The sequence below is a fragment of the Antechinus flavipes genome, chromosome 2, assembly GCF_016432865.1.
Source record: "Antechinus flavipes isolate AdamAnt ecotype Samford, QLD, Australia chromosome 2, AdamAnt_v2, whole genome shotgun sequence".
Lineage (NCBI taxonomy): Eukaryota > Metazoa > Chordata > Mammalia > Dasyuromorphia > Dasyuridae > Antechinus > Antechinus flavipes.
Genome location: NC_067399.1, coordinates 343887507 through 343900047, shown reverse-complemented (window position 1 = coordinate 343900047; position 12541 = coordinate 343887507). Strand labels below are relative to the sequence as shown.

The window sequence follows — 12541 nt, the reverse complement described above, 5'->3', positions numbered from 1 at the left end:
TTCAGATACCTCTTTTTTAGTCTTCCACAGCTACCTAATGCTAGAAGAATGCCTCACTATGACTTCTTGTGGTTTTTCTCAATTTGAATTCATTTTGAATAAGTTTTTAAAGTTGTTAGGGGTGTGCATTAGGAGAGCTAGTCAGCATTGCTTGATTCCATCCTCCTGGCTAAAAGCATTTTCTGCATTTATTAAAATAATCATATGATTTTTATTATTGTTGTTAGTAATATAAATAATGCTTATAATGTTCTTAATATTGAACCTGCCCAGCATTCCTGTTATACAGTGTCTATAAATTCAGTGTTATACATACATATGTATGTATGTGTATGTATTTAAATCCAGTGTATTTTGGTAATCTCCTTTGCTAGTATTGTCTATTTTGCATCAATATTTATTCAATGATAAGGGTCTAAAATTTTCTTTCTCTGTGTGGATTATCTTTGATTTATTTATCACAACCATATTTGTGTCATAGAAGAAATTTGATGTAGCATTCTTTTTTCATTTAAAAAAATCTACTTATTATTTTCTTACATTCACTTTTTTATTTTTAGTTCTAAATTTCTCCCTTACTCAAGCCTCTCCTCCACCCATTAAGAAGGCAAGAAATATAATACCCATTTCATATGTGAAGTCATATAAGACACAATTCAATATTAGTCATGTTGCAAAAACAAACCCAAACAAGAAAAATAAATTGAAAAAAATACCCTTCAATCTTAATTCATAGTTCATCAGTTCTCTCCCTTGAGGTGGATGGCATTTTTTCATCACGAATTCTAAGAAACTGTGGATGATGGTATTGAATAGAATAACTGTTTCATAGTTGATTACTATTACAATATTGCTATAACTGTATAATCTTCTTCTGGTTCTGCTTACTTCACTTGCACAAATTCATGTAAGTCTTCCCAGGCTTTTCTTTTCTTAGCACAATAGTTATTCTGACGTAATCATATACAACTTGTTCAGCCATTTCCCCCATGATGACATTCCCTCAGTTTCTAATTCTTTGCCACCACAAAAAGAGGAGCTATAAATATTTTGGTACATATGGATTCTTTTCATTTTTTTTTTTTATCTCTTTGGAATATAAACCTAGTTGTGTATGTTAGGTCAAAGGGTGTAATATAGTTTTGTAATCCTTTGAACATAGTTCCAAAATATTTTCCAGAATGGTTAGAGTAGTTCAGTGCTTTACCAGTACTACTTTAGTGTACCTTTTTTTTCCCCCACATCCCCTTCAGTTTTTGTCATTTTCCTTTTCCGTCATACTAGCTAATCAGATAGGTATAACGATGTATCTCAAGAGTTGTTTTAACTTGCATTTCTTTAATCAACAGTGATTTAGAACATTTTTTACATGATTAGTGATTGTTTTGATTTTTTTTCTGAAAACTTCTTGTCCATAGCTTTTTTTCCCCCGAGGCAATTGGGGTTAAATGACTAGCCCAGGGTCACACACAGCCAGGAAGTGTTAAGTGTCTGAGGTCATATTTGAACTCAGATCCTCCTGACTTCAGGGTTGGTGCTCTATCCATTGCGCTACCTAGCTGCCCTCTGTTCATAGCTTTTAACCATTTATTAATTGAGGAATGTCTCTTATTTTTTTTTTCTTTCAGAGAGAAATGAAGAAAAAAAAAAAACTTGATACAAATCTTTCCTCACCTCCCTCATTTCTGACTTTGTTCTAATTTTGGTTGAGCTGGTATGATTTGAGATATGAGAGAAATGAAACAACTGAGACAAGTAGATTAAAAGAAAACAAAGTTTTACTTAACTTACATAAAGGATACAAAATCAATTTAAGAATAAGAGTTTCGAGGTTTGTCAGTCACTGAGCTTGGGTTTGACATAATTCCTCTTGCCACTCATAAACTCTGCAGGTGTGTCCTGGAAAAGAAGGATCAAGTCTTCACAGATGGAAAATTACATTCAATCTCAGCAAAAATATGTTGTCAATTTCAGGAGTCTTATATGTTTTGTCGGGGAGGTTTGAGAATATCACATAAACAGAGCAACCTTATTCTGGGTTGTCAACTATAATTCTCTAGCTCTATCTCATTGACTCACTGGACTAAATGAGACAACATGGAACTGGGATTATGCCATAAGACTTCATGTACTTTTACATTTTATAGTAGTATACCCATAGTCCATACTATAGACTTATATAGTGAAGTCAATCTATTATAAAGATACTGTGCCCAAAATTGAACAAAAGAAAAACAATGATTCAGATAGCCTTTGGGAACTGCAAAGTTCTTTTTTGATCACATATTTCTCCTCGAAACAAAAGACCATTTTTTTAATACCAATTGTCTTTTGGTTTTGTTGCATGTGAACTTCAATTTCCAAAAAAGTGAAATTGAGGATCATCCAAAAGGAAATGGAGAGTCACCATAGTAGACATGAGTAAGCTACAAGAAAAACATTGAAGAGATGGTGTATGTGATGGTATCAAAGAAATGTATAAGTAAAAAGGAAGAAAGGCTGCATTTCTTAAGAAAACAAGGGATAGAGCAGCAACCCTGAAGTCAGGAGGACTTGAGTTCAAATCTGGTCTCAGATACTAAACACTTCCTAGCTGTGTGTGACCCTAGACAAGTCACTTAACCCTAATTGCCTCAGCAAAAAAAAAAAAAAAAAGAAAAGAAGGAAGGAAGGGATAATTGATAGAAGACCTCCTATGTTCACTGATATTCTTGTGATGTCAGGAGGAAATAAGGATGATCCCTAACTCATAGGGCTTTTTCCTCTGATGAATTTATGGAAAGACTTGGACAAGAATTATATAAGATGGGTAAGCATGGGAGATTTAGAATCAACATTGTTGTACAGAGCAACTATGCTGATGAAATTACAAGTCCATTTGGTGATTGAGTGTTTAATTGTACGTTAACATAGCTTTATTAACAACAAAATAGCATTTTAAATAGTTTAATGTAAAAAAAAATGCCCTATTGCTAGATTCCACATACTAACAAACTAATCTTAATTTCTGGGTTGTAGATAGACTTATGTAAATTGAAAATCTAGATCTTTGAAGAGGTATCTTTATCTTTACCTTTACCTTTAATTATCACATTTCATCTTAGATTAATGTGAATTTACAAGTTTATATATTATATTATTAAACTTTTATATCTTTGCTTTTAAGATTAACTTTAGTTGTTTTTCCATTTTACATACTATTTAATTTTTTTTTTTAATGTTATAGATATTCAAGATGATCAAGTGGTTGGAACAGTTTATAGAGACAGGAAGAGAAATTTACCTTTGGAACTGATCATAGAATTAACTGAAGAAACATTTAACAGCATAATAATGAATACTTCTAGCAGCATAATATTATTTTATGCTAATTGTAAGTATACCATTCAAAATACATATTTTTTCAAATTTTAATATTGAAAGTATTTTTATTTAATTATATAAGGAATTTAGGGAATACTTTTATAACTTTGTTAACATTTTTTGAGAATACTATATAATAAATAATTTATGTTGACAAGTCTTTGTAGGTTTGATAGAAGTAGGCTCTTAAAATTTTGAGAAATAAAGTAATTCATTTTTATTTCTGTTATAAAAGACAATTTGAGATACTCATTGTTTATTTATCTTAACTGTTAGAATTTTCTAGAAAGTAATAGAATTTTTAAACACATTCATACAATTAACAGGTTGAATAACAGTTTAATATATTTTAAAAATGCATTGGGGAAGCTAGGTGGTGCAGTGGTTAGAGCATCAGCCCTGAAGTCAAGAGGACCTGAGTTCAAATCTGATCTTAGACACTTAACACTTCCTAGCTGTGTGACCCTAGACAAGTCACTTAACCCTAATTGTCTCAGGAAAAAAATGCATTGGTGATGATAAGATATCCTCTATAATAAACATAAATCACCTTTAACAATATCATTGTAAATAGTGAAATAACTTCATATACCATATCTATAATTTTATATACATATATATATATTTTTTTTCATGTACAGGGGAAGCAGTGTCCTTAGCATTTTTGCAGTCCTATGTTGATGTGGCAGTTAAATTGAAAGGTATAGTACTAAAGTGTGATAAGTTCTAATATGTCTATATAGTTTAACAGAAAGCCCAAAACAAACTTAAGCATACTATGATTGTTATCTCCATAACTAAATTGATGGTAATAAAAATAATTTAATAAGGTGATATTAAAAATCGTTTCAGTATGTAAGCATGGCTTGCAAGAAAGGAAGTACTCTAACTACTGTTTGAATGATCAGAGAACCCTGTAGTCATTATATGCCTAGGATTGTATGGGGGGGAGGGGTGTATGTATCAATAGGCTCTAGGGGAAAGAACTTGCTTAAATATATTTTTAAATATATATATATATATATATATTTATATTTATATTTATAAAATATATATATATATATATTTATATTTATATTTATAAAATATATATATATATATATATATATATATATATATATATATATATATATATATATACATACATACACACACACACACACACATATATTTTTTTATTGATAGAACCCATGCCAGGGTAATTTTTTACAGCATTATCCCTTGCATTCACTTCTGTTCCGATTTTCCCCCTCCCTCCCTTCCCCCCCTCCCCCAGATGGCAAGCAGTTCTTTACATGTTGAATAGGTTAAAGTATATCCTAGATACAATATATGTGTACAGAACTGAACAGTTCTCTTGTTGCATAGGGAGAATTGGATTCAGAAGGTATAAATAACCCGGGAAGAAAAACAAAAATGCAAGCAGTTTATATTCATTTACCAGTGTTCTTTCTTTGGGTGTAGTTGCTTCTGTCCATCCTTGATCAATTGAAACTGAATTAGCTCTCTTTATTGAAGAGATCCACTTCCATCAGAATACATCCTCAAACAGTATTGTTGTTGAGGTATATAATGATCTCCTGGTTCTGCTCATTTCACTTAGCATCAGTTCATGTCAGTCTTGCCAGTCCTCTCTGAAATCATCCTGCTGGTCATTCCTTACAGGACAATAATATTCCATAATGTTCATATACCACAATTTACTCAACCATTCTCCAATTGATGGGCATCCATTCATTTTCCTACTTCTAGCCACTACAAACAGGACTGTCACAAACATTTTGGCACATACAGGTCCCTTTCCCTCCTTTAGTATCTCTTTGGGGTATAAGCCCAGTAGAAACACTGCTGGATCAAAGGGTATGCACAGTTTGATAACTTTTTGAGCATAGTTCCAAATTGCTCTCCAGAATGGCTGGATGTATTCACAATTCCACCAACAATGTATCAGTGTCCCTGTTTTCCCACATCCCCTCCAACATTCCACATTGTCTTTCCCTGTCATTCTAGCCAATCTGACAGATGTGTAGTGGTGTCTCAGAGTTGTCTTAATTTACATTTCTCTGATTAATAATGATTTGGAGCATATTTTCATATGTCTATAAATAATTTCAATTTCTTCGTCTGAGAAGATTGTCTGAATTGTCTGAAGAACTAGCTTAAATAAATGTGAGTTGTGCTGTTTCTCAAAGAGTCTGAGATTTTGTTGAATGATCTAAAAAGTAAGGAAAACTCAGTTTTATGTTATTGTTATTATGTATAAAATATATATAATTATAATTACTAATATAATAAATTCATTTATTAAAGATTATCGATATAAATATTTATTGTTAAGTAGCAATGAAGCATAAAATAGTAATATAATATAGATACAGATTGACCATACTGTACTAAATAAATTCTATTTGTAGCTTTTGTAGTAACTAAGTACCATTTGGCACAAAGGTCTCTCTTTGCACTCTTGAACTTCTCTTTAATTTACTCCTAGTATTGCTAATATTGCCTGTTTTTAACTGGCTGGTGAAGCAATTAGGGTAGGCATTGAAATTTTGAGATTTTTTTTTTACCTTTTAGTTCCTTTTTTATTGTAGTAAGTTTATTTTTAATACACAGTTTGATGAATCATGTTGGGAGAGAAAAATCAGAGCAAAAGGATAAAGCCATCGAGAAATAAAAAAAAAAAAAAAACAGAAAAAAGAAGTGAACATAGCATGTGTTGATTTACATTTAATCCCCTTAGATCGTTTTCTGGATGCAGATGGCATTTTTCTGTCTAAAGTCTATTGGGATTGCTTTAGATCACTGAACCGCTAAGAACCAAAGTTTTCATAGTTGATCATAGCACATTCTTGTTATTGTATGCAATGTATTTCTGGTTCTGCTCAGTTTTGCTCAGTATCAGTTCATGTAAATCTTTTCAGGCCTTTCTATAATCAACTTATTCATCATTTTTTATATAACCATAATATTCCATTACCTTCATGTACTATAGCTTGTTCAATCTTTCCCCAATTAATGATCATCCATTTCTTTTTCAATTCTTCACTACCACAAAAAGAATTGCTACAAACATTTTTTCACATGTGGTCCTTTTCCCTCTTTTATAATTTCTTTGGGATACAAACCCAATAATGGTACTGCTATGTCAAAGGGTATGCACAATTTTATAGCCCTTTGGGCATAGTTCCAGATTACTCTCCAGAATGGTTGGATCATTTCACAGCTTTACAAGAAATATATTAGTGTCCCAGTTTTCCCCCATCCCCTCCAACATTTAACATTATCTTTTCCTGTCATCTCTACCAATCTGAGTCATGTGAGGTAGTATCTAAGAGTTTGTTTAATTTGCATTTTTCTAATCAATAGTGATTTAGAGCATTTTTTTTTTCATATGACTATAAATGGTTATAATTTCTTCATTTAAAAATTGTCTGTTCCTATCATTTGACCATTTATCAATTAGGGAATGACTTGTATTCTCATAAATTTGACACAGTTCTTTATATACTTTAGAAATGAGACCTTTATCAAAAATACTGTCTGTAAAGATTTTTTTCCAGTTTTGTACTTCTCTTTTAATCTTGTTTCTAATGGTTTTGTTTTTGCAAAAACTTTTAATTTATTGTAATCAAAGTTACCCATTTTGCCTTTCAAAATTTTCTTTAGTTGTTCTTTGGTCATAAATTTCTTCCTTCTCCAAAGATCTGATACATAAATTATCCTTTGTTCTCCTAATTTGTTTATGGTATCATCCTTTATGCCCAAATCATGTAAGGATTTTGACTTTATTTTGGTATGTGGTGAGATCTATGCTGATTTTCTGGCATATTATTTTTCAACTTTCCCAGAAATTTTTGTCAAATAGTGATTTCTTATTCCAGAAGCTGGAGTTTGGGGATTTATTAAATATTAGATTGCTATAGGCCTTGATTATTGTGTTGTGTGTATCTAATCTATTCCACTAATCCATTATTCTATTTCTTAGCCAGTACCAAGTGGTTTTGATTACTGCTGCTTTATAATATAATTTTAGGTTTGGTATTGCTAAACCAATATCCTTTGAATTTTTTTTTTTCATTAATTCCCTTGATACTCTTCACCTTTTGTTCTCCAGATGAATCTTGTTATTATTTTTTTCTAGTTATATGAAATAATGTTTTGGTGGTTTCTTTGATATGGCACTGAACAAGTAGACCAATTTAGACAGAACTGTCATTTTTATTATATTATCTCGGCCTAGCCATGAACAATTGATATTTTTCCAGTTGTTTGGATCTGATTTTATTTGTGAGAAGTGTTTTGTAATTGTGTTCATATACTTCTTGGGTTTGTCTTCGCAAATAGACCATCAAGTATTTTATTTTGTCTACAGTAATTTTAAATGGAATTTCTCTTTCTATCTCTTCCTGATGGGCTTTGTCAGTATATATATATATATATATATATATATATATATATAGAGAGAGAGAGAGAGAGAGAGAGAGAGAGAGAGAGAGAGAGAGAGAGAGAAATGTTGATGGTTTGTGAGACTCATTTTATATTCTGCAACTTTGCTAAAGCTATGAATTGTTTACAGTAGGTTTTCGGATGATTTTCTAGGATCCTCTAAGTATATCATCATATCATCTGCAAAGAGTGATAGTTTTATTTCCTCATTACTTATTCTAATCCCTTTAATTTTTTTTTCTTTTGTTATTGGTAAACCTAGAATTTCTGATACAAAGCTGAATGATAGTGGTGATAATGGGCATCATTGTTTCACCTCTGCTCTTATTAGGAATGCCTTCAGCTTCCCTCCATGACAAATAATGCTTCCTATTGGTTTTAGATAGATACTGCTTATATTTTAAAGAAAGCTTCCTTCATCTCTATACTCTCTAGTGTTTTTAATAGGAATGGGTGCTATATTTTATCAAAAGCTTTTTCTGCATCAATTGAGATTACCATAGAATTTCTGTTGGTTTTGTTATTGATATGGTCAATATAGTTTTCCTGATATTGAACCAGCCATGCATTCTTGGTATAAATCTCATTTGGTCATAGTGTATTATCCTGCTGATAAGTTGTTCTTATTTCTTTGCTAATATTTTGTTTAAAATTTTTGCATCAATATTCATTAGGAAGATTGGTCTGTAATTTTCTTTCTCTTTTTTGGCCCTTCCTGGTTTACATATCAGTGCCATATTTGTGTCGTAGAAAGAATTTGGCTTCTTACCTATTTTTACAAATAGTTTACATAATATTGTAATTAATTGTTCTTTAAGTTTTTGGTAGAATTTACTTGTGAATTCATCTGGCTGTGGAGTTTTTTTTAAGTAGTTCCTTAATGATCTGTTCAATTTCTTTTTCTAAAATGGGACTAAGTATTTTATTTCCTCTTCTGTTAACCTGGACAATTTATATTTTTTAAAAATATTCATCCATTTTGGTTGGATTGTCAGATTTGCTGCCATAGCAAAATAGCTCCTAATTATTGCTTTAATTTCTTTTTCATTGATGGTAAATTTATCCCTTTCATTTTTGATGCTGGTAATTTAGTTTTTTCCTTTCCTTTTTCTGATCAAATTAACCAAAGGTTTATTATCTGTTTTGTTAAGTTTTTTTATAAATCAACTCTTAGTTTTGTTTATTAATTCAATAGTTTTCTTAGTGTCTGTTATATTGATTTTTCCTTTGAGTTTCAAAATTTCAAATTTGGTATTTAATTGGGGTTTTTTAATTTGTTCTTTTTCTAGCTTTTTTTAGTTGCATGATAATTCATTGATCTCCTCTTTATCAATTTTATTTATGTAGCTATTTAGAGATATAAAATTTCCCCTAAGAACTGCTTTGGATGCAATCCTATAAGCTGTGGCATGTTGTCTCATTGTTGTCATTTTTTTGAATGAAATTATGGATTGTTTCTTTGATTTGTTGTTTGACCCATTTGTCAAACAAAGAAGATTAAGCTCTACAAGAATAAGATTATTTAATGATTATGATTAACAAGAATAAGATTATTTAGTTTCCAATTGGTTTTTAGTCTATCTTTCCCTGGCCCTTTATTGAATATAATATCTCAAATCAGTTACTCTCTAATACTAAAATTGAAAAGTATATGCTGATCTACATATTATAGAGTCTGTTTTTTAATCCACTCTGCTATTTGCTTCTGTTTTATGGGAGAATTCATTCCATTCACATTAACAGCTATGATAATCAGCTCTATATTTCCCTCCATCCTATTTTCTCTCCTGTATATACTTTTATTCTTTTTCTACCTTGTCTTTAGTCATGTGTTTTGTTTTTTTTTTTTTTTTACTCAACCCCATCCACTAACTTATCTTCTATCAACTCTTTCCCCCTTCTCATACATTTTTTTCCCTAATGTTTCTGCTCTCGCTTCTATCCTGGCCTTCCCTTTTCTTTTCCTCTTTCTCTTCCTACTTCTTTATAGGATTAAATATATTTCTATACCCAACTGAATGCTTAAGTTATTCCCTTTTAGAGCTAAACTTTTTGGTTTCTGATGTTAATTCCATCTTACCTTCTGTATGAAACAATACTCACTGTATACTTTTATATTTATAGTTTTTCATATATTGTGAATTCTTGAGAGCATGGGCCCTGTTTTTGAATTTTTTTTGTAACCCCAGTGCTTAGCATAGTGACAAATTGGAGTATGAAGGGAAGAATCGAGCTGAATGGTATATTTGGTAATGATAGATCAGGGACTCTAAAAAATCTCCTGAGAGGAAAAAAAAAAGTGAAGTCTGAACCGAATGGGGAAGAGAGTGTAGGAATTGGTAATGAGAAGCCATTTTGAGTTATAGTGATTAGGAGAGGAGTTTGATAGTTAAAAGGTACCACTCTGAGTAATAGGAATTATAAAAAGATTAGAATTTGATGGTGATTATGATGATGGTGGTGGTGGTAGTGATGATCATGATAGCAACAATAACTAGCATGTATGTAATGCTCCAAGGTTCACAAAGTGTTTAAATATAATTGTGTCATTTGATCTTTATAATAATTTTGGGAGAGAGGCATTATTATTATATACATTTTACAGATGAAGAATCTAGAGCTATGAAAGATTGAGTGATTTGCATAGGATCATACAGCTACTGAGAGTCTAAAGTTAGATTAAGTCTTTGAGGAAGGATTTGCACTTATGTCTTCCCAGTTCCCAAGTACAGATGTTTTTATCCATTTCTTTTTTCAGTGTACTACCTAGCTGCTACAGACAGAGAAAAACCAGTTGTTTGGGACCCTACCTTCTTGGTTCCTATGACAAAAGAGAGCAAAATGGTTAGCTCATAGCATTGTTGGTTACTGCAACTTGATCTTTCTTCAAACACAAGAAACTAGGGATTAGGGCAATAAGGACTTTGGACCTATTGTCCTCATCTGAAAAATGGAACTAATTTTAATGCCTATTTTACAAGGTTGTTGTTAGAAAACATAATGTATATAAAGCACTTTGCAAATGTTACAATCCTATATTTATATCTGCTATAATAGTTATGGTAAGTATATACAAAGTATTTATCATGCTCCTTATATGTGGATATTCTTCAATTTTTGTCCAAGACTTTCTTTTATTCTCCTTCCTTATAAAGGTCAACTTTATGTGAATAATTCACAAATCTCTATATAAAGCCCCAGTCTCTTATATTAGCTTCAGACCCACATCATAATTAGTCTGTTATTCCACTTGTTCTCTTGTGGGTACAGAATACCTTTTGTTATTTGACTTTTCTTTCTTTTATATTTGAAATATCCTTGGTTTTCTGCCATCAATTGTCATTTGACATTGGAACTATTGAATTTAAACACTTTATATCTTAGGGTTTGTGTTAAGAGTTCAAATGTTGGAGTTTGTTCTTCTCAGAGCACAGCCGGTTTAGAGGCTTAGAGCCCTTCGGATGTCTCCAAATCCAAAGGTTCTGTCCTTCAGCCTCTGCCTCTGCTTTCTTCTGCCTCCAACAGAGATGGAAGATCTCTCTTATCTCCTTCTGGGGAGCCCAGTTGCCAACTTGCTGCGGAGAGAGGGCTTCTGGCGTAGCTCCACTGAAGTCCGTCAAAAGTGTTCTCTGCAGCAGAGTCGTTCCTCTCGAGTCCAGCGCGATCAGCCAGCCAAGAGGAAAAAAGTGTATTCTGGAATGGCTGTCTCGCCTTATATGTGAACCTTCTGAGAGAATGGGATTATGGGTTTTCTCCCATAGTGCTCTCTGGCCCAAAGAGCTTTAAGGTGTGGTGTAGAAAGTGTACTTTTTGAAGCTAGCATACTTGTGGAGTCCAATGAGTAAAGGTGGGAACACAAGCCTTGTCTTGATTAGTTCTACTTAGTACCTTGTTTCAGGTTCTGGCCAAAACAACTTCTTGTAAGATTAGATCAACTCTAATTACTTAGCAGTTAGTAAGGATTCCAACATCTCCCCCTTTCTTTTGTTTTAAAACATAGGGGGTTTCTGAGGGGGTACACATAAATCCATCAATATGGGCCAGAACTTTGTAACAGATATACATGATATACATAAATCCATCAATATGGGAGGCATTATACATAATTTACATGAGCACATAGCAATGTAACACAGGCTAGTAGTAATGTAACAAATAACAAGAATCAATCTGAAAATTTACACATGTCCATAAGTCCTAGAAACAGTCCAATAGGATTCCATTGTCCATTAGTTCATGTGCCAGGAATCTAATAATTCTTGTGAGCACAATCAGCAACAGAACCACCCGATATTTCTTGGGTCTTCTCCTTTGTTTCAAGGGTCTGCTCCATCTTTCTGCGATGGACAAGGCGAATGCGGCTCGTAGGCACCCATCTGATTCCTTCTCCACCTGTAGAGATGCAAGCAAATCCTCTCCCCCAAGCAGTTAGCCTATCTGGTCCCTTCCATTCACCACTTTCTGGGTCTCTCCACATCACCTGGCGATTATCTAAAGATAGTGGAGCTGCTCGCACTGGACACTGCTCTTCTGGTGGGTTATAAAACCTGTCTGCTGGAGCCAGTGCATCTTTATCAAAGATTAAAAAATTAATGGTATAGAGAACTAAATTTAGAAGTTCTCTAGGGTTACCCGTGGCTCCCCCTTTCTTTTGTTTTTGGAGGAGTGTCTTAATGTCTCTGTTTCTTCTTTCTACTATTGCTTGACCTTGAGGATTGAAGGGTATGCC

The 12541-nt window shown here is 32.5% G+C and overlaps 1 protein-coding gene across 3 annotated transcripts in view; it reads left to right on the top strand.

Moving 5' to 3' along the window:
* Nucleotides 1–12541, top strand: part of TXNDC16 (thioredoxin domain containing 16) — a 117210-nt gene that overhangs the window by 85912 nt on the left and 18757 nt on the right. For all 3 annotated transcript variants that reach the window (XM_051977947.1, XM_051977945.1, XM_051977946.1), the window contains exons 13-14: nucleotides 3227–3373; nucleotides 4005–4064. In XM_051977947.1, the coding sequence (XP_051833907.1) occupies nucleotides 3227–3373; nucleotides 4005–4064 (207 nt within the window). The remainder of the gene's footprint in view (nucleotides 1–3226; nucleotides 3374–4004; nucleotides 4065–12541) is intronic.